This window comes from Schizophyllum commune (assembly GCF_000143185.2).
Source record: "Schizophyllum commune H4-8 unplaced genomic scaffold SCHCOscaffold_1, whole genome shotgun sequence".
NCBI classification, from domain to species: Eukaryota; Fungi; Basidiomycota; class Agaricomycetes; order Agaricales; family Schizophyllaceae; genus Schizophyllum; species Schizophyllum commune.
The window spans coordinates 4,005,952-4,025,445 of record NW_026089538.1 but is presented as its reverse complement, the minus strand read 5'-3'; the positions used below and the strand labels follow the sequence as shown (position 1 = coordinate 4,025,445).

The 19,494-nt window shown below is 57.7% G+C and overlaps 11 protein-coding genes across 11 annotated transcripts; 7 read left to right on the top strand and 4 right to left on the bottom strand.

The window, feature by feature from the left end:
• Positions 1 to 65: 65 nt before the first annotated feature.
• Positions 66 to 1,370, top strand: SCHCODRAFT_02482443 (uncharacterized protein; the record flags this gene model as incomplete). Its single annotated transcript, XM_003034749.2, has 4 exons — positions 66 to 176; positions 225 to 306; positions 362 to 513; positions 570 to 1,370. 4 exons carry the CDS (start codon positions 66 to 68, stop codon positions 1,368 to 1,370), a joined length of 1,146 nt encoding a protein of 381 aa, XP_003034795.1.
• A 174-nt stretch (positions 1,371 to 1,544) lies between these two features.
• Positions 1,545 to 2,066, top strand: SCHCODRAFT_02042516 (uncharacterized protein). The gene has a single exon (XM_050341593.1). It carries the CDS (start codon positions 1,718 to 1,720, stop codon positions 2,009 to 2,011), a length of 294 nt encoding a protein of 97 aa, XP_050203182.1. The 5' UTR covers positions 1,545 to 1,717; the 3' UTR covers positions 2,012 to 2,066.
• Positions 2,067 to 2,247: 181 nt separating this feature from the next.
• Positions 2,248 to 3,824, top strand: SCHCODRAFT_02559520 (uncharacterized protein; the record flags this gene model as incomplete). The annotated part of the gene is made up of 4 exons (XM_003034750.3): positions 2,248 to 2,362; positions 2,410 to 2,487; positions 2,543 to 2,694; positions 2,744 to 3,824. The coding sequence occupies 4 exons, from the start codon at positions 2,248 to 2,250 to the stop codon at positions 3,542 to 3,544; spliced, it is 1,146 nt and encodes a 381-aa protein (XP_003034796.1). The 3' UTR covers positions 3,545 to 3,824.
• Positions 3,825 to 4,092: 268 nt separating this feature from the next.
• SCHCODRAFT_02683529 (uncharacterized protein) lies at positions 4,093 to 6,851 on the top strand. The gene is made up of 6 exons (XM_003034751.2): positions 4,093 to 4,508; positions 4,559 to 4,797; positions 4,848 to 5,108; positions 5,161 to 5,182; positions 5,234 to 5,655; positions 5,716 to 6,851. The coding sequence occupies exons 1-6, from the start codon at positions 4,167 to 4,169 to the stop codon at positions 6,725 to 6,727; spliced, it is 2,298 nt and encodes a 765-aa protein (XP_003034797.1). The 5' UTR covers positions 4,093 to 4,166; the 3' UTR covers positions 6,728 to 6,851.
• Positions 6,852 to 7,367: 516 nt separating this feature from the next.
• Positions 7,368 to 9,109, top strand: SCHCODRAFT_02563714 (uncharacterized protein; the record flags this gene model as incomplete). The annotated part of the gene is made up of 4 exons (XM_003034752.2): positions 7,368 to 7,574; positions 7,626 to 8,018; positions 8,072 to 8,281; positions 8,331 to 9,109. The coding sequence occupies 4 exons, from the start codon at positions 7,368 to 7,370 to the stop codon at positions 9,087 to 9,089; spliced, it is 1,569 nt and encodes a 522-aa protein (XP_003034798.1). The 3' UTR covers positions 9,090 to 9,109.
• Positions 9,110 to 9,349: 240 nt separating this feature from the next.
• SCHCODRAFT_02483727 (uncharacterized protein) lies at positions 9,350 to 10,030 on the bottom strand (the record flags this gene model as incomplete). Its single annotated transcript, XM_003035566.2, has 3 exons — positions 9,350 to 9,454; positions 9,514 to 9,539; positions 9,601 to 10,030. 3 exons carry the CDS (start codon positions 10,028 to 10,030, stop codon positions 9,350 to 9,352), a joined length of 561 nt encoding a protein of 186 aa, XP_003035612.1.
• A 686-nt stretch (positions 10,031 to 10,716) lies between these two features.
• Positions 10,717 to 11,987, top strand: SCHCODRAFT_02482122 (uncharacterized protein; the record flags this gene model as incomplete). Its single annotated transcript, XM_003034753.2, has 2 exons — positions 10,717 to 11,503; positions 11,557 to 11,987. The coding sequence occupies 2 exons, from the start codon at positions 10,717 to 10,719 to the stop codon at positions 11,985 to 11,987; spliced, it is 1,218 nt and encodes a 405-aa protein (XP_003034799.1).
• A 719-nt stretch (positions 11,988 to 12,706) lies between these two features.
• Positions 12,707 to 13,382, bottom strand: SCHCODRAFT_02662179 (barwin-like endoglucanase; the record flags this gene model as incomplete). Its single annotated transcript, XM_003035567.2, has 4 exons — positions 12,707 to 12,864; positions 13,031 to 13,054; positions 13,114 to 13,221; positions 13,280 to 13,382. 4 exons carry the CDS (start codon positions 13,380 to 13,382, stop codon positions 12,707 to 12,709), a joined length of 393 nt encoding a protein of 130 aa, XP_003035613.1.
• A 725-nt stretch (positions 13,383 to 14,107) lies between these two features.
• On the top strand, positions 14,108 to 15,183 carry SCHCODRAFT_02482687 (uncharacterized protein; the record flags this gene model as incomplete). Its single annotated transcript, XM_003034754.2, has 7 exons — positions 14,108 to 14,194; positions 14,245 to 14,268; positions 14,325 to 14,397; positions 14,454 to 14,539; positions 14,606 to 14,684; positions 14,749 to 14,894; positions 14,956 to 15,183. The coding sequence occupies 7 exons, from the start codon at positions 14,108 to 14,110 to the stop codon at positions 15,181 to 15,183; spliced, it is 723 nt and encodes a 240-aa protein (XP_003034800.1).
• Positions 15,184 to 15,200: 17 nt separating this feature from the next.
• Positions 15,201 to 16,834, bottom strand: SCHCODRAFT_02482508 (clathrin adaptor, mu subunit; the record flags this gene model as incomplete). The annotated part of the gene is made up of 8 exons (XM_003035568.1): positions 15,201 to 15,227; positions 15,293 to 15,527; positions 15,581 to 16,052; positions 16,102 to 16,231; positions 16,282 to 16,376; positions 16,429 to 16,559; positions 16,611 to 16,756; positions 16,790 to 16,834. 8 exons carry the CDS (start codon positions 16,832 to 16,834, stop codon positions 15,201 to 15,203), a joined length of 1,281 nt encoding a protein of 426 aa, XP_003035614.1.
• Positions 16,835 to 17,166: 332 nt separating this feature from the next.
• On the bottom strand, positions 17,167 to 19,374 carry SCHCODRAFT_02662176 (general substrate transporter; the record flags this gene model as incomplete). The annotated part of the gene is made up of 11 exons (XM_003035569.2): positions 17,167 to 17,315; positions 17,367 to 17,463; positions 17,517 to 17,841; positions 17,894 to 17,959; positions 18,012 to 18,127; positions 18,160 to 18,468; positions 18,526 to 18,617; positions 18,675 to 18,842; positions 18,899 to 18,986; positions 19,036 to 19,163; positions 19,215 to 19,374. The coding sequence occupies 11 exons, from the start codon at positions 19,372 to 19,374 to the stop codon at positions 17,167 to 17,169; spliced, it is 1,698 nt and encodes a 565-aa protein (XP_003035615.2).
• Between the last annotated feature and the right edge of the window lie 120 nt (positions 19,375 to 19,494).

Genomic DNA, 19,494 nt, shown 5'->3' with positions numbered 1-19,494 from the left:
GTGGCATCACTTTCATCTCTCGTATTCACTCTTCGCATTGTACGCCTCGGCGCCTGTCATTGAAGATGGTCTACCAGCCTTGGTTGAAATGTCCAATATCAGGAGAGACGAAACCTGAGAACTTGCGCAGAATCCTGTTAATCCCAGAACTAGCTGACGACGAGGACGAGATGAAGGTATGTCTAGGTAATGCCTTCATGTTCTAATTTTGATCATCGCCATAGGTGGCATGTACGGAGTGGTTCTGGGGTCTTCAGAGGGGTGGCCTTTCTTATCATCTTGCGACGGCACATAACTTCTTGTTTTGTGAGTATCCGTGTCGATACCGTGGTTTCATCGACCGCCTACTAATTGCCCCTAGTTCGGGAGGATATCGCTCATCTCTATGCGAGCTTCCAGTTCATCTTAGCCCCAACCTTCAAAACTTTTCTTGACGTCATGGAATTTGGTAACTGGGCTGGCGTAAAGAATCGCAAAGAGAAAGACAGATCACGTCGCCGTCCCCTGACAGCGGTACGTCGCTTGTACATACCTCCTTGCATAGTTCTGACGTTTGAATGTATTGATAGCTCACACCCTCAAGCGGGGTCTACCGATACGTCTTCATTCCGATGACAGACGCTGCCCGCCAACTGCAGAAGGAATTCAATCTCCAGCCACAAACGCAAGAAGACCTGAACGGCGGCCTGGATCCGATAACAAAGGAACCATGGATCGAAGGAACCGAAGATTTCCCTGTGGTCGAATGCTACGGGCACCCTTACTCTGTCAGCACCCTGGCCGAGCACGCCTTCGATTATTACGACGACTGGGCGACGCCAGTCACCACCCAATGGTCACTTTGCACCCTGAGAATAATCAGACAATGGAGTGTCTCTAAGGCACGCGACGTGCCCCGATGGTTCATCGACTCGCCTGGGATGGACGTCGACGACATCACGGTCAACAGCGCGGAAGCGGATGGATATACCATCTCCAGGAGAAGCCAAGACGGAGACGGTCGCCCCCGCACCGTATACGAGGGGCAGGAAGCGCTGGAAACCAAGGTATCGACTTGGGCAGAGGGAGTGGATCCTAATTCCAAACCCGAGGAGCAAGCGCCGGTCCCTCGCGAGCCCATCCCGGTCCGCCGCTCAGTGCGGATTGCCGAGCGCGCTAACCCGTATAAACGGCCAGGGCAGGCCTACTACTACAGACCGGAATCACCTGCACGCAAGGCGCCGTGGCCCTGCCCTGAGGATGAAGATCCCTACGCGACCCCGCCCGCGTGGGCAACGCGCAACGGCCAGTACCCGACACGAAGGTTCTCGAGCAACGACTGGGCATACTTCCATTACAGCGTCTCTCTCCCGGCTCCTCGAAAATCCTAGCACATCGCTCCCTTGCGCCTTGCCCGACGCGCTGCCACTTGAGCGCCTCGATGCCGACGCCGTCAGCGTCGCCCGCCATTGCTTTGCAGCCCAGGACTCGCTGCGCCTGGATCACACGCGCTGTACATTGCGGCGCATCTACAGCTTCTGACTCGTAGGCTGCACCACGATGCGCGTGGCTGAGGCGGCTCCGTATTATGTCCTGGGGAGAAATCTTCGTTGTCGACCGCTGCCGCTGGAACATTCCTGCGGCGCTCGCGCCGGGCGCCTGAGGAAATTGCGCACCCTCGCTCGCTTTCTCGCACTCGCCACGGTGTCGACGCAGACTCAGAGCCAAGCGGACGCCAATGCTGCTGACGCGAAACAAGACGACTAGCGCATTAGGCGACCTGGCGCCGGGCGAAGCGATCAGAGCAAACGAGCTCCCTCCGACGCGTTTACGAAGGACGGACAGAGGGCGGAGTGTAACCATCCCCATCCCTCCCTCTCTCCCTACCCCTCCTCTCTCCTCCGCGCACTCGCCCACATCCATACCCGGCCGGGAGTCGACGTCCCCCCAATTTGTGAACACGCTCGGGACTAATAGCGCGCTACAATTTGGGGCGATTACGCCTATCAACGTCTACATTACTTTACTGTGACAGTACATATAGCTCGTGTAGCACCTTCAGCATAAACACTCTGCCCAGATCTCCACACGTCGTCCGCGATCTGAGATGCCTCAAAAGGAACAATAGCATGCCACGAGGAGATGACGTATGAAAGTGGTCGGACCAGCACGTCGGCTTGGACCTTCGAAACAATGTCAGTGCATTTTCCCTTGCCCTTGCTTCCCACCACCATCCTCCGCAATTTCTCTTGTCGCTCGTCAACCAGAATGGTGTCAAAGCCTTGGCTGAGATGTCCATTGTCCGGAGAGACGGACCCTCATAACCTACTCAGAATCAAGCTAATCCCAGAACTAGACGACAACGCGGATGAGCTTAAGTTACGTCCAGGTTGACATTCTGAGGCGCTGCTCTTACCATGCCATAGATAGCCTGTACGGAGTGGTTCTGGGGTCTCAAGAGAGGCGGCCTGCAGTATCATCTTGCGAACGCTCATAATTCATTGTTCTGTAGGTGGTCCCGACGTCGAGATCATACCGCGTGTTATTTTCTGATCCTCTGCAGTTCGTAGGGACATTGCACATCTCTACGCGAGCTTCCAGTTTATTCTGGCCCCTACTTTCAAGACATTTCTTGACATAGTAGACTTCAACCAACGGGCTGGCATATTGTGTCGCGCTGACGATGATATATCGCCTCGTCGTCCTTTGACCGCGGTACGTGGGATAATGTTTACGTATATCTGGCGCTTACGCGCATCCGTAGCTCACGCCCCCAAGCGGTTTCTACCGATACGTCTTCATTCCTATGACAGATGCTGCTCGCCAATTGCAGAAGGAACTGAACCTCCCGCCACAGACGGAAGAGGACCTGAACGGCGGACTGGATCCGAGATCAAAAAGGCCATTGCATGAAGGGACCGAAACTTTCACTGTCGTCGAATGTTTTGCTCATCCGTACTGTGTCAGCACCCTCGCCGAGCACGCCTTCAATTATTACGACGACTGGGCGACACGAGTTACCGCGCAGTGGTCGCTCTGCACGTTGAACATAACAAGACAATGGAGCGTCTCCAAGGAACGCGACGTACCCCGGTGGTTCATCGACATGCCTGGGATGGATGAAGACGACATCACTGTCACAAGCGCGGAAGGGGCGGGATACACCATCTCCAGGCGAAGCCAAGACGGAAACGGCCGCCCTCGCACCGTATACGAGGGGCAGGAAGCGCTGCAGGCCAAAGTATCGGCCTGGGCAGAGCAGGTGGATCGAAACTCCCAGCCCGAGGAGCAACCGCCGATCCTCCGCGAACCCATACCGGTCCGCCGCTCTGTGCGGATTGCTGAGCGCGCCAAACCGTATCAAAGACCGAAGCAGGCCTACTACCACAGGCCAGAATCTCCAGTACGCAAGGCGCCGTGGCCTTGCCCTGAGGATGAAGATCCCTACGAGAGCCCGCCGGCGTGGGCGACGCGCAACGGCCAGTATCCGACGCGAGGATTCTCCAGTAACGACTGGGCGTACTTCTGCTATAGCATATCTTTGCCGGCCCCTCGCAAACCGTAGCGCGCCGCTTCAACGTCGACTCAGACCTTCCCCTTGCTCGACAAACCGCCGCTCGAAAGACTCAATGCCGACACAGCTCGGCCTCCTCTCAGTCATCCTACCATTACGTTCGCCCCTTTCTCTCGCGCCCTGTGCGCCTCAACACCTCCCAACATTGGGCGCATATGCCTGGCCTCTATACTCCGCGACGGGGCTGATTCTACAAAGAATGCTGTGACACGAGACAAATTATCTGTAACCATTATTTATGAATGCTACCTCATGAGATACACATCGACAGAGCTCTGCATGACCGTGTTCTCACCCTCCAACGTCCTCTCAACTCGCGCGGTCTCGTTCTCCAAGACATGGCGGAGTGAGGATCATGTTTGGATACTATACTTATCTTTATTTACTTTTTTTGCTGATCTCATCGTCTTTACTTGCCAGAGTAAGCCTTGTTAGTTCAACCATGCGTTGTTGTAGACGCTTGTGGGCGACATCTCGGCTGATCACCTGACCAATATAGGGTTGTCGGGCCGGAGCCGGATGAGTCTGGCTGACGCTGACGCTGAGATTGTTTTATCGTCGCCAGGCGCCCGCGAAATATACATCCCCCACCCGCTTTTTCGCACCTACCACCATGTCGACGACGCAGACTCAGACCCAGGCGAACGCCAACGCTGCTGGCGCGAAACAAGGCAGCAAGCGCAACAGGCGCGGTGGCGCCTCGCGAAACAAGCAGAACAAGCAAGCTCCCTCCGATGCTCCTGCGAAGGACGAACAGCCGGCGGAGGACAATGCTCAGGCCACGAGTTCACCTGCCGCGGGCGCGGAGGAGCCTGACCAGGACGTACCGGTCTGCTTCATCTGCGCGGAGCCAGTCAAGTACTACGCTGTGTCAGCGTGCAATCATCGGACGTGCCATGTCTGCTCCCTGCGATTGCGCGCGCTGTACAAGAGGACGGACTGTACGTTTTGCAAGGTGCGTCCCGTACTCTAGGCGAGCCACGATGATGCTCATCGCCCTTGCAGGACCCCCAGCCATCTGTGATCTTCACGACCTCGCCGGATGCCCCCTTCCTCGCGTTCAAGCCAGAAGACATTCCGTACAAGGATGCGAGGCTCGCGATCAGCTGCGAGACGCAGGAGATGCTGGAGGAGTCGCTTATCCTGCTCCGCTTCAACTGCCCGGACGATACCTGCGACTACATCGGAAAGGGATGGGCTGATCTGAAGTTGCACGTTCGTGCGACCCATGGGAAGCTTATGTGGTTTGTACTTCCCCTCTCTGCTACGCTCGCTTCGTCTCACGCATTCTCAGTGATCTGTGCATCCGCTCAAAGAAGGTCTTCTCGCACGAACATGTTCTCTATCCGCCCAACGTACTCCCTCTTCACCTGCCGTCCATGTACCACAAGATCAATCAGCGCGCGATGCCGAAGGAGCAGATTGAGGGCGGCGTGCATCCCATGTGCGAGTTCTGCCGCGAGTGCTTCTTCAGCGACGACGAGCTGTACCAACACATGCGGCAAAACCACGAAGAGTGCTTCGTCTGCAAGCGCAACGAGATCCAGCACCAATAGTGAGTAGCACGTCTGCATTAAGTGCGGATCTCGCTTATGACAGCTACGCAGCTTCAAAAACTATGAAGCCTTGGTGCGCCTCTCTTCTTCCGTCTCGTATATCTGATTGCTTACGCTTTTCTAGGAGAAGCACTTTAACGACGACCACTACCCTTGTCACCAGTCGGAATGCCAAGCTCGCAAATTCGTAGTCTTCGGGTCCGCCCTGGATTTGCAAGCTCATATGGTCGACGAGCACGGCTCCACGATGAGTGCCAGGGATATTAAAGATGCGCGCAGAGTGACGACCGGCTTCGACTTCGAGGAAGTACCAGGAGCAGGCGGGCGACGGCGAGGTCAACGTGACGGCAACAGAGCCCGCGAACCTCCGCCACAACAGCAGCAGCCTGCAGCGGGGCCTTCGCGCCCCAATCGCCGGCAAGGGTTCGGCGGTAGCCTCACAGCTGACGGCACCACTCCAAACAACACGCCAAACAACCCTACACCCACGCCAGTGCAGCGTCCTGCGACACCTCCGCGTACGGACATAGATCCGGCGACGTTGGCGTACGTCCACAGTTTTCCGAGGGTAGCGGACTTCGTACTAACCTGCCCTTTCTCGCTCAGACGACACCAAGAGCTCATGAACCGCATCAACGCCTACGCCGCAAACCCCTCGCACGCCGTCCCCGCGGTCAAGTTTGCCATCAGAAGCTACCGCGCCAACGAATCCAGCGCGCGCGACCTCATCTCCACCGTCTGGAATGTGCTCGACAACCACCTCGAGCACACCGCGAGCATCATCAGCGGCTTCGTCGATATCCTCGACGACGAGGAGAAGCGGCAGGATCTGCTCACCTCCTGGAAGGGCTTCGAGGTCGAGCAGAAGCGGCAGTTCCCTGATTTGGTGCCGAGCGCGGTGGGCGAGGGATACGCGGCTGTGTCGTCGGGGAGGGTGCTGAATGCGAAGCATTCGACGGCGGCGCAGGTCAATTCGAGACAGGTGCTGGACCGCGTTGCGCAGGCGGCCAGTTCGTCGGGGCCGAGGGCGCCGCCGCCGAGGGGTGTTCAGCAGCGATATGTACCTGGAGCAGCGCCGCCACCGCGTCAAGTGCCGGGTTCTGCTCCTCGCCCTGCCGCTGAGAGCTTCCCTTCGCTGCAGCAGACCACCGGAGCTGGACCTTCCCGTGCTGGCAACAACGGCATCCGCCCGACGCCCTGGTCCCCCTCTGCCGCTGGCAAGGTTCGTGCTCCCCCGACGGAGCAGGTACGCTCGGTCCCGGGCCCCGGCGCACACATCCCTACCTCTCGGCGCGCCAACGGGAACGCTGGGCCGAAGCTCTCGAAAGAGGGATTTCCCGAGCTCAAGGGCTCGGGTAGCGGGAAGGCGGCGAAACCGCCCGTGAGCGGGAATCAGTCGCTGAAGAACATCTTGGGTCAGACGAGTGCCCCGGCGGTGTCGGCGTGGAGCGCAGGAGGAGGCGAAGATAGCACCCCTGGAAGTGGTACTGCGACGCCGGCTGTTGAGCCGGAGGATGGTACGCAGGAGGAGGGAGGTGCGAGTGGTGGGGGTGGGAAGAAGAAGGGGAAGGGGAAGCAGAAGCAGACGCTCTTTAAGCTGGGGTCGTTCCCGACTTGAGCTCGAGCAGACCTCTTTCTTTTGCGCTCGTTGTATCATGTGTCACATAGGTTACGCGCAACTCTTACGCAACCTCCGAACTCAGAGGCAAAAGTTCGTGCTCTTGAACAACATACATTTGAGGGTGTGACTAGATTTTGCCTGGGTTAGGTGGGCGCTCTCTGCATGTCGGCGTTCAAATCCTCTGGCCTGTGTCAAGCCGACGCTCTCAGAGCGTTTGCATTCGCTGCCGGAGTCATGTCACCTCGTCAAAGGAGTATAGTTACCATGGCGTTACGAGACTTGAGCCTGAGCCCAAGAATCTTCGTTGTTTGCTCGTGCTGGTACTGCCTTTGTAGGTCCACCCATAACGCATGATGTCATAACCCTTATCTGGTAATTCTCGATCCCGTGGCCACAGGCAAATACGCCCGCGCTCAAGCCTGTCTTGAACGATCACCCCGAATACCCGTCTCCCACTCACCGGACCCGTATACTGAGGATCAGTCGCAAACCAGATATCTATACCGCACCTACCAGTGCCCCGATTCGCTACCGCTGCGCGGACATACGTCAGGCTTTCACCAAGTGTAAATTGGTCAACTGATACAGACATATCTTGCCCTCTTCCCGGACGCTCACGACATCACCACGAGCAGCCATGCTCGGCAACTCAAGACCTGAGTATATCTTCATTCGTGTTTGCATCGTGCTCCTGCGCGCTGTCGCGCCACTTAGCATCGCGTACCTTGCTCTATGCCTCGTCTTACGCAGGGTCACCTTCTCGCGTCTCGTATGCCTTGTTGCTCTTGCGGAGACGCTATTTTTTCTCTGCGTATACCTACCGAGGAAGAAGTCGCTGCAAAAGGTGCGTAGTCATGCACGATCGCCCGCCGAGCACCGCTAACGCGCACCTCAGCACATACACTTTCCACGACGACTAGATCGTCAAGCCCGACAGGAACTCTTCCAACGCTGCGTCCACACCGCCGCTGACAGCACCGCGTACCCCTCGGGCTGGTTTCTCCCCATCCCCACCAACGGTAAGTCATCCCCAACCCCAAGCCAAACCAATCCCGCCCCAGCCACTCTGAGCTACGAGAGTGTGCGCGAGTGGCTCCTCTGGGCCTTCTTCCATGCCGAGGTGCACGAAGCGCGCGACGACTGGACGGAGGAGATCGATGAATACCTCGCCGCGGTCGAGGAGTACACGGGGCGACCGCTGGATAGGGAGATGGTGGCGACGTCGCGCGGGATGCGCGTGACGATGGACACGGTGCCGACGGTCTATCGGCCGTTGATATGGTATGGGGTGAGTGGGGTTGCTAGCTGGCGGCTCGGTGTTGCTGATGACGTGCGCCCCAGATCGTCGCGGGAGTGGACCACTCGACGGCGGCAAGATTGTGGTACATGGGTTTCGAGCACTACGCTCCCGCGCGAGCCTTCGACATGTTCCCGCCGCGCCTGTGGACGCCCTTCTCCAAGCCGTCAGCCGCCGCCCCCTACTCCTACTGGTACCGACCAGGTAGCAAGTCCTCCACCGCCCTCCCCATCCTCTTCATCCACGGAATTGGGGTGCGTACCGTATCCTTCACCAACCCCCACCCAACTGACCTTCCCCTAGATCGGCCTGTACCCCTACCTCCCATTCATCGCCGACCTCATCGCCCGCGACCCTTCCCAGCCCATCCTCCTCCTCGAGCTCCTCCCCATCAGCATGCACATCACGCACCCGCTCCCCCCGCGCGACACCTCCCTCGCCGCCCTTCGCGCCCTCCTCCGCGCGCACCGCCTCCCCCGCGTCGTCCTCGCCGCGCACTCCTACGGCACCGTCCTTGCCGCGCACATCTTGCGCTCACCGCTCCGCTCGCACGTCTCCGCAGTCGCCTTAATCGACCCCATCCCCTTTCTGCTCCACCTCCCGGACGTCGCGCACAATTTCCACTATCGCGAGCCGAAGGAGGGGCGCGCGAATGAGTGGCAGTTGTGGTACTTTGCAGGGCGCGACCCGGATATCGCGCGCACGATCGGGCGCGCGTTCTTTTGGGCTGAGAATGTGCTGTGGGAGGAAGACGTGCACGCGTTCTGTCGGGGGGAGGGGGAGGGTGGCATCAAGAATGACAGGGATAGAGAATGGAAGGACAGACGGAACTTCACGGTTGTGCTCTCCGGCGAGGACCAGATCGTGAACGCGGAGGCGGTGAGGCGGTACTTGACGAAGGAGGAGCGGCCGCGGTCGAGGTGGTTGCGGCAGGGAGGTGCCGACGAGGGCGATCTGGAGGTGCTCTTTTATCGAGGACTGGACCACGCGCAGGTGTTCGATACGTCCAAGAGGCGGAAACCGCTCGTAGACAGCGTTAGTCGATACGCGCATGGGGCGTGAGGGGGTGGGGGGATTCATATTCTAGATGCGCGAGCGTGAAAACACACACGCGAAGGTAGATGTGCATGCATGCATAAGTCACTAGCCATAGAGTACACTATATGATACATCAGTAGAGATCTAATGCGAGGAAATCCGGCTGGAGCGGGATATGTGGATCCCTTTCCAGTGTTAGCTTATGGTATTCACGGGGGAATAGGATGCTGTGCACGTTCTCAGAGACTGCAACGAAGAGGAGAGTCGACGGGTTAGGGGGTTATTTAACCGTGGTATGGCGTGTAGTTTAGGGAGAAAGCGCCACCCTTGAGGCCGTTTGCGAGGCATCGGCTCCAGAGGCCCTTCTGGCCGTTCAACTGGTTCATAGGCTGATGTGTCTCATCGTCAGCACTACTTGCTTTCCGGGCGATGACTTATCATGACGCACGAAGGTAGAAAACTTGCGCTGATGCACTTGAAATAGCCCCAGCGGCGACATCATGGGTATCAACGTCTGTATGGCTGTTGGGCTTACAGGCGAGGTTGGACAATAGGTCGAGGCTCACCGTCCGCACAGCCTGCTCGACCGTCTTCTCCTCGTCCTCCTGCAGCTCTACCGAGAACACCATCACCGACCCTAGCGCCCCATCGTTTATCTTCCGCCCCCTCGCATCGTGCTCGAGCGCCAGGATCGGGCTAACGGGGTACGACCCGTCCATCGCCCAGCGGCCCTCGAACGTATCCTGCAAGACGGACAGGGGCAGCACCTCCGCGTCGACGAGGGTGTACAAGGCGCGTGGGTTCGTGCTTTTAAGGTTCCGGCGGAGAGTGATGCCGAGGAAGTGAGTTGTGGCGCGCTCGGGGTGGTTGGCGAGGTCGAGGGCGAGCCAAGCGCAGATAGTGTAGGTGTCGCTGGAGGATGCATCAGGCTTGTAACGAGCATAGGTAAAGAGAGCAGTACCCATTGTGCTCCAGGACGTGTTTGCGGAGGTCGTTGCTGACTTCGCCTCTGAGAGGTAATATGGTCTAGCGAAATCCAGAGCGCTAGCTAGAGGCACACTTACTTGCTGCGTCTGGCTCTTGCTATCTTTCCTTTGGGTTTGGGTTCGCCGAAGGTCGTCCTCTTATCATCGAGGATACTGTTTCTATAATATTCGTCGCTGAAGAATGGGACATCGACTCCTGCCTTCTACGACAGATTGAGCGGGAGATATCCCACCATAGTCTCTTATGCTTCTTCCAGTCTGCTTTCTGACTAATGACACATGTTCAGAACATGCCACACCTTCATTGTAAGCATAACACTTGCCAATCTCTTGAGCAGTATGGTACAAGGCGGCAGGCTGCACATCGCAGGAGCTTCTCCGGCTTAGAGCCACAAGTCATACATGTTGATTTGTCGGGGGCTGGCAAGTCACTGCGCTCGACGGCGGGAGTGGCCTTCATGCGGGGATAGGACATGATGACGGCGGGAAGCAAAGAACAAAGAGCTATCCGCTTTTGGACGCGGCGAATCCGGAGGCATTTTGGGATCACGCGGCACGTGGCGGCTGCCATCACATCACCCTTTGCGGACGGCGGCCATCAGTATGGGGTTCACGAGCCAGTCAGGAATCTCCGTTCGCAATCTCCCCTGCTTCCGACCGCCATCATGCTCTGCTACGAGACGAGGGCGCCGACGCTCCCCTTCGACGTCCTCGAAGCCGTCGTCGCTCACTACCGCGACGACAAACGCACCCTCGGCGCCCTCGCCCTCGTCTCGTCAGACATCCTCGTGCCCTCCCGCAAGCACCTCTTCGCCGACGTCGAACTCAAGAGCGCGAAGCAGTGCGACCGCCTCCTGGAAGTCTTCGCAGCGTCCCCCAACGTCGCAGGCTACATACGTGCGCTCCGCATCGCCGCGGACACGCATGGCGGCGACGCGCTGATCGAGTCCCCCACGCTCCCCCTCGTCCTGCGCGCGATGACCCCGAATCTGCGCGTGTTCTCGCTGAGCGGGCGCGGGGTAGTCTCGTGCGAGAGCATACCTCCCGCGCTCGCTGCCGCCCTCGTCAAGCTGCTGGCCATCGGTAACATGACCGAGGTGTCCCTCGGCTTCCTCGCGCGCATACCTATCCGCCTCATACCGCTGGGCCCCGCGGTGAACAAGCTGCGTATCATCGACGTCGACCCTCAAGGGTACCCGCGACCGCCGACGCCGGGCCAGACTGTGCTCCCTGGCGCGCCCCAGCTGCGACATCTCGAGCTGCATACACGCGACGATGCGGCCTTCATCGCACTGCTGCGTTACCTCTTAGAAGCTGCCGATCTTACGACCCTCCGACGAATGGACGTGATCTGCCCTCGGTGGACGGACGAGGCGCAGGACACCCTTCACAGCGTATTCACCACCGCGGCGCCCTCACTCGCCCAACTCTCCCTCATGCCGCCCTTCGAAGGTACGTCCCACGTTATGCCTCCATCGCGCATATAGCCCATCCCCCCTGCGCAGTCTACATCCTCCCCTTCTCCGCCGAAGCGCGCGCCATCTCCCTCCGCTCCCTCCGCGCCCTCTGGGGCCTGAAGGTCGGCCTCATCGACATGCCCCTCCTCCCCCACCACGGCGTCGACTGGCTCCGGCACGTCCTCGACACGCTGCCCTCGGACAACGCGCTCACCACCATCGCCGTGCACGTCCACTGGCGGCCCTACGACCCCGCGCGCGCGCCGGAGTATTTTGCGTTGTTGGACGCGGCCATTGCCGCGCCGCATCTGCAGAGGCTGCGCGAAGTGATCATTGTGGGGGATGATAGGACGTTGGGAGGGGAGGCGGTGCCAATTGAGAAGAAGGTGGAGTATGGGTGGCCGCGGTTGAGGGAGAGGGGGATCACGCCGAGTGTGGGCTTTTTGGATCACGGGCGGAAGCTGGGTCAATCTGAGTAGATTTTCCCGACTAGGTCAGTAGATATTCACCCTGGTCATTAGATATACATACCTTCCATTAGAATACCCTCGCTAGATAGATAGGCCTTCGTGTTCGCTTGTTTTCTCACCTTCGTTTCCTTCTCGCTCACTTGCAGCATAGATATCGTGTAGAACCGGCTCTGGGGAATTTGCTATAGCTCTTACTTTCGTTGGATACCTCGTTGGATACTTCCTTGGAATGGATGGATCGTTGTCACCCGTGGAGACCTAGCAGAAGCCCTTGGTGCCCGCCCGGCGAGCGCTGCGCCTCGGAGAACGAAGACTATTATCCTAGCATAACGGATATCTTCCTAGCATAACGTGTATTTTCCCAGTGTACTAACGAATATTTTCCTAGCATACAACTTTGCTTGTGAATAGACATAGATACTCGCAATACTACAACACTCCATAATCGTACATACAACGGGTCAGATACAGTACATAACGGTCAGATAAATAGTGGGCATTCCCTTCTATATCCAAATAGATACGGGGGGCCTTTCTCTATGGCCCCTCTTCCATCCGCGAGCTACTAGCACGGCGTAGCTCCGTCGCCTGCATACTTCTCCTGCGCCACGCGCCAAGCTGTCCGGCCCACCAGACACCTATCCCCAGCTCCTAGCTCCCACCACCTACCCGCAGCTAGCGCTCCCACCCACTGGCATAACAACAACTCTAACTTCAAAGTGCGCCGCCTACACCCAGTTCCAAGTGACCGGGATATTCCCCACGCTCAGCGCTGCGAGTTGCTGGAACGCCGAGGACGTGAGGTCGAGGCTGTTCGCTGCGCAGCCGGGGCAGAGGTCGCGCACGGTGACGGTGACGGAGTGGCCGTTGTCTGGGTGGGGAGGGGCTGATGAGTGATCATGGGAAGATGTTGGGGAAGATGGAACGTGAAGGGAGGGTAGGGGGGAATGGAGTGGGGTCGAGCCACAAAGGATCGAGGTCGGACGGGTCACAAGGATCGAGGTCGGACGAGGAACAAGGATGGAGGACGAGCCACAAAGAAATATACGTACAACTAGCCTTCAGCTTCTTGCCACCTAGTGTGAGCGGCCTCGTCAGCACAAACCCCACAGGTCGGCGATATGAAAAGGCCTACAGTGCGATCCGCCCCCATACTGGTCGCTCGAGAGCGCAACGGCGTAGTCCGTGTTCTTGATCCTGGTCCCGCAGGCGCCGTAGTTGTTCTCGGGGAGGTAGTAGGTAGCTAGAAGGTATCGCTCGGTCAGGCGCTAGAAATGCTAGGAAGGCTGAAAAGGACGCACCCCGACCACTGATCTCCGCAGCGCGACCTTCGATTTCGGTCGCTGGTGCTGCGGTTGCGACGAGGGCGAGGGCAAAGATGGCGAAGGTGGCCTTGGAGAACATCGTACTGGCTAGAGTTCTCGAGGAGAGAAATCGATAGAAATTTCTCACAAAGAGTGATCCGTAGGCTTGACTGAGGACCGGAAGACCTCACCCTCCCGTCCTTTATACCAGTTCTCCATTCGCGCGACCTATACAAGACATTGGGAGACACGTCAAGACTTGCGCAAGCATCTACGAACCGCTAACGGCGGATGAAGACGAAGCTCCCGCCCACAAATGAACACCCCATGCGGTACATGGGATACAGAGGGTGCTCTGGCCATCGGCAAGCATCACATCCCCACTCATGAGTAAGCCCAAGCGTCCAACGGGTATGCTCAAGCGCCCGACCGCGAAACGCGATACCGCCAGCCCAGTCCAGGGCGCGACAGATCAGTCAGTAGTCGGACAGGTAACTATGCTGCACATGAGCTGTTGCGTTGTCAAAACACCCGGTGGCGGGCCTGTTTTGAGCCCTCGCGATGAGGCTATCTGGGAACAGCAGATGCATTGACACTCCTTGGGCCGTTATTGAGTAATACCTATGGCATACCATTAGTGCGAGGCACAGGAGGAAGCTACCACATCCCCTCACCTGCGGCGTTATGGATCGTGCTATACGATTGTTGAGCGTTTCCCGCCCTACGCGGACATAGCTCGCCCGCAAGCTTAACAGCTGTTGGGTGTATGAGATCGGGGTAGACGCCATAAAAACCGAAAAGCAGCAAGAAAATGGAGGCAGCAGCATGCAGTTCCTCTTCTTCTGCTTACAAGCGGGCATAGTCGCCGCTTTGGCGGCCAGCAGCTTCGCAAGCGCCACTGGGGAGTTCGAGGTATGAGACCCTCGACAGAAGAGCCACCCGAGCTCATGTCTCCTTCATAGCTCGAAAAACGAAGTGGCCACGTCGTACGTGATCCCAAAATGAACCGCTGAGGACGGCGACGCTAACACCCTGTTGTCAGTTCACCCTAGTAAACCACTGCAAGCACGCCGTTCAGCCCCATATCGCCAACACCCGCTGTGGCTATAGCCCTCGTAAGCATTCTATACTCAGAGATGAGGGTAACCTGCGGCTTACTCCATACCCTCAGGATGCGGAGACGCCACGGACTTCAAGGGCGCGCAGCCGGCGAAGCTAGCGGTCGGCAAGTCGACGAAGGTGACCATTCCATCCCGGGTACGTGCGGCTGCGATTGAGGGGAGATTGTGCGTGCTTGACGAGCGTTCCTATCCTATGCGCCAGTGGGTCGGCCGCATCTTCAACAAGACTGCCAAATGTGGCGCGAAGGGCGAGAGCTGCACGGTGACCGAGTTCAGCCTGGGTGAGTCCCTGAGCAACAAAAGCCGTGCTTCCGCGACTGAGCTGGTCTTCCGTCGCCCCTCTAGACACTGGGGACAAGTATACGCCCCAGGCGTACGATATCTCGAACATCCAGGGCTTCACGCAGTCGATTCGGATCAAATCTGCTGGTTGTGAGACCGCGACGTGCAGGTCGAAGTCGTGCCCTTGCAAGCAGGCGTATCCTGTCGGGGTGAGCGAAATATAGGCGATCGAAGCTCAATGATTGCTCACCATTCTATATCACGTCCTAGGACATGTCAGGATGCGGCAACGACTCGCCTGTCAAAGGGTGCAAGGCCGGCAATCAGCCATTCACAGGTGAGATAGATTTCACCGATCATCGGCACCGACTGAAATCCAAGAGTTGTCTTCTGCCCTGCTTGAGAGCGAGGGACCCCGTTGATGTAGCAGGCGCTGACATCTTCGCCATGTACGCGTCGTCTGCTGGGAGGGATATGCATGATGTTTACAACAATTGATTAGTCGTCGTCGTAGGCTATAGGTATATGTCGTAGTAGATCCCCTCGGGCTCAGAACTACAGCAATCGTCAGCATGATCAGCAACACGAACGCTATTAAACGACATACCCTGACTTGATACGAGCCATTGGCCTTCGTCAAGTACCGCACCCACTTCACGCTGCTGTAGTTGCTCTTCTCGAACACCTTGAGGAAGCGGACGATGAGGCCGGACGCAGTGAACATGAGGACCTGGAAGTCGACGTCGATGGGCGGTCGTGTCCATGCTTGTTGGCTGGTGGTACTGGTGCGCTCGGCGGTGGCAGACAGCGTGCATTCCTGCCCTCCTTGTAATCGCGGGATCCTGTGATGCAAGGTCAACCATGCATCCTATGAATTGAGGGATACGATACGTACTTCCACACCACCGCATTCTCCGCTGGTGTATACTTGGCCTTCCCATTCAACACCTGACAGTCGACCGTTGTCGTATTCAACGGAGTCGGGATACGAACCACGATATTCGTCGCCGACAGCTTATTGTTGAAGTTCGTCTTCACCGTCACATTGTACGACACCTGCGTCTTCCCGATCTCCGTCACCGTCGGGATAATCCGCAGCGGCAGCTTCACGTTTGTCGTGCACCGGTACTTCATCAGCTCGAACTCGCCGTCCGGGGGAATGAACGAGATCGTGCGCGTCGCGTCGAAGTCGTGCAGCCGCACGCACTGGTGGAAGCGGCAGTCGTCGAGCTCGACGGCGTCGATCATGCCGCGGTCGGATTTGTCGATGACGAGCTTGTCGTTGAGGCCGAACTTGCACTCGGGGGTGCCGGAGAGGTAGGCGCGCATTTGGATGTGGCCATCGACGTCGGCGCGGAGGACGGTACCTGGGGTATCTGTCAGTGTGGTATATGAAGGGGATACACTAGGACGCACCCTTTGCGCTCATGCTCAGGTTGACCTCCTCGATGACGTCCACGAAGGCCTCGTTCTTCTTGTAACGAACGTCCCCTCTCCTCCAGCTCGTTGCGCCGGTCGCTTGTGCGGTTATCTTGGAAGACTCTTCCTGTGGCGCACTGTCAGTTGGTGTAAGAGGGAGTGGGTATGGGCACACACCGCAGCTATGCCGGAGGACATGACGCTCTCGGTTGTGATGTACGACTTGAGGGTGTCGATCTCGCTGTTCTGAGGGAAGCCGAAGTCGCATATCTCTGTTGCGCGCACGTCAGCACATTGCTCTCGGTGTACAGCAGCACCACGTACCGTCGATCAACTCGTAGATGAGCACGAAGTTGTTCTTGATGGCCTCCTCGTCAATCTTGCCGAAGTACGAACGTGCAATGTTGATGAAGCGGTAGCAGTACTCGAACACCAGTGCCGCGTTCGCATTGGTCCTGGAGAGAGGTCTGGTCAGAGTAGTCGATATGTCGAGTAATGGCACGCACTTGGTGACCGCCACCACATATAGGTTGTTTATCCGCACATGGAAGAAGCTCGTCGAGCCGAGGGTTATGATGGGGGACCGCACATCGCTATTCGAGACGACCTGTATCCGGAATACGTCTGCGATTGACCGCCTAGTATTGTCAGTCTAGTTCTACCGCGCATTCATGCCGCCACGCACTTGAAGTCCGTCCGATATAATCTTGAGATTAGAACCTGCGCGCATAAGCTTATATACATTGGGGAAAGCGTAACCAGAACGCACCTCGCCCTTCTGGTTGAAGATGAAGAATGCCTGCACCTCTGTAAGGCCTTGCTCCCCTTCACGAAGGTATCAGAGAACGTACAGATATCATAGGACTCTGGTCAAGACGGCGAGGAGGACGGTGCGGAGGGTGATGTGATGGTTCCGGACACGAATCGGGCCGGCAAGCCGCAGTCAGCTTGTTTGTTCACCCTTGTTTGTTCGTTCGACCACGGAAGCAGGCGGCACACCGAGAGCCCGTCTCAGAGGATTGCTTTCATATGGTACATCGTACATTCAATTGAGCTCTATGCTCACGCTACCTCAGCGACCTTGCCGGTGTCCTCATTTAGCAGAGCTCTGACAATCCTTTCTCGACTTTCGTTCTCTTCGCCAGCTATCGAATCCCCAAAGACAGCATCCATATCCTCCAGCGATCGGCCCTTGGTCTCCGGTACAAACACTGCCACGAAACAGTCAGTACGAAAATATCTCCGTGATTTCTGCCACTCACGATACGTCCACAGCAATCCAAGCAGCGTCATGACCGCATAAAATACAAAGGACCCATACGGCGTTGCATCGTTCAGAGGCGGAGTAATAAGGCCGACCTAGATTCATCCATAAGCATCATTCTCCTTTCATCGACCACCCCGCCACCTACCAAAAAGTTCGACAACCAATTCACCGTCGCGCTCACCGCCACTCCCTTCGCCCGAATCGACCCCGGGAACACCTCTGACGGCATCGCCCACGCGATCGGTCCCCAGCTCGTCCCGAAAGCGACCATGTACACGGAGATGAACGCCACGCCAGCCCATCCGCCCGCGGGGTGCGCGGGCCAGTTCGTGTGGAAGGCGCCGACGAGAGAGGCGATGATGACGTGGGAGAGGAGGCAGATAAGGGAGCCCCAGAGGAGCATGGTGCGCCGGCCGAGTCTGTCGAGAACGAGGGTGGTGGGGAGGCAGCCGACGAGCTGAAGGACGTTCCTGGATGTGAGTTACTAGTGGGTGGGGAAAGGCGCAAGGGAATTTATCGTACATGACGCCGGACATGAGCAGCGACATGTCCAAGGTCAAGCCCAGCGAGGAGAAGAGGCTCGGTGAGCTGTCGAATACGTCAGTATCGTCTCATGAGGACGCCGCACTGGTGGACCCACTAGTAAATCAACGCATTGATGCCCACAAACTGCTGGAAGAATACCACCCCACAGCCCACATTCGTGCGCTTGATGTACCGCCTATCCAATGCGTCCCGCCACCCTGCCACCTCTAGCTTCACATCGCCCACAAGCTCCGCTTTCCAACCGCCTCCTTAACGTGCAACTTGGGATGCCTACGTGCCGCCGCCTCCCGCATAACGCCCACCTCCGTGACGATCCCAATGTACTCGGCCTGTACACGAGCGTCGTCCTCCGGGAGGTTGCGCAACTTCGCGATGGTGCTCAGGCAGTCGTCGCTTCTTCCCTGCATACCGAGCCAGCGCGGGGAGTTGGGCAGGAAGAATAGGCCCGTGAAGAGGACGAGGCCAGGCAGGATCTGCAGACCGAAGGGCAGGCGCCACGAAAGGTCCGAGTCGATGTAGCGCGTGCCGAAGGTGAGCCAGTATGCGACGATCTGCAGGACCCACAAGCTCGTCACCTCATGAAAAATCATCGTCAGGAGATCACATACGATACCGGTGATGATCATGACCTCCTCCAAAGCCAAGAGGCCTCCGCGAATATTCGGCGGCGCGATCTCTGAGATATACAGAGGTGCCGCACCTAGGCAGACCAGTCAACATCCTCTTCCCCTCTACGCACGCAGTGCAGACGACCCACAGCTCAGCAAGCCTATCCCAACACCGCCTACGAAGCGGCCGACTACTAGCTGAGTGTACGAGTACGTCGCCGTCTGGATCGCCGAGCCGACCATGAACCAGATTGTGCCGATGGTCAGAGCACGCTTGCGGGAGAAGCGGTCTGCGAGAAAGCCGGTCTGGGCAGCGCCTACCAAGCCGTGTAAGCTCGGGGACAAACAGATCCTGGAGAGCATCAAGACGAACCTATCATTGCGCCAAGCTCCAAGATAGCCGTTAGCAGGCCTTTGTTGAAGCCCGCGCCGGGGTAGCCTTCGGCGATCTCGGGAACGGTCTATGTATGGTCAGCTTTCTGGTTGCGAGGCGAGCAACTAAAAACTTACCTTCAGAAAGTGGTCCATGACCAGCGTGACACTGATCACGCCCTGGTCATAGCCGAAGGTAAGACCACCAAATGCAGCGGTGATTGCACATAATAGCATGCTCTTGTTCTTCAGGACGGCTCCAACGCCTGTGCAGGATATGAGTACTGGTGAAGTGGGGACTAGAGTATCATGCATACCCGCTGGACCATACGCCTTCGCTAGCGCGTGGGGATTGCGGACGAGATAGGCCACGCCTTCCTTGTCGACACTCTTCTCGACGCTCTCGATGAACACCTCGTCCGCGGGTGTAGAGCACGCAGCCTCCTTGACGTCTGCGGCTTTCTCTGCTGGAATCATCTTGGGTAGACGAGCTGTATCTCGACGAAGTGCCCTCGTCTGCGTGGCCTCTTATACGCAACGGAGGGTAGGACCGACCTCCGAATCCTGAAGAGCGGAACGCCTGCAGAACATGTTCAC

Coding starts and splice junctions, on each gene's coding strand:
- SCHCODRAFT_02042516 (XM_050341593.1), top strand. CDS start 1,718: ATGCTGCTGACGCGAAACAAGACGACTAGCGCATTAGGCGACCTGGCG.
- SCHCODRAFT_02683529 (XM_003034751.2), top strand. CDS start 4,167: ATGTCGACGACGCAGACTCAGACCCAGGCGAACGCCAACGCTGCTGGC. Junction 4,798..4,847: donor ACCCATGGGAAGCTTATGTG/GTTTGTACTTCC, acceptor ACGCATTCTCAG/TGATCTGTGCATCCGCTCAA. Junction 5,183..5,233: donor TCAAAAACTATGAAGCCTTG/GTGCGCCTCTCT, acceptor ACGCTTTTCTAG/GAGAAGCACTTTAACGACGA.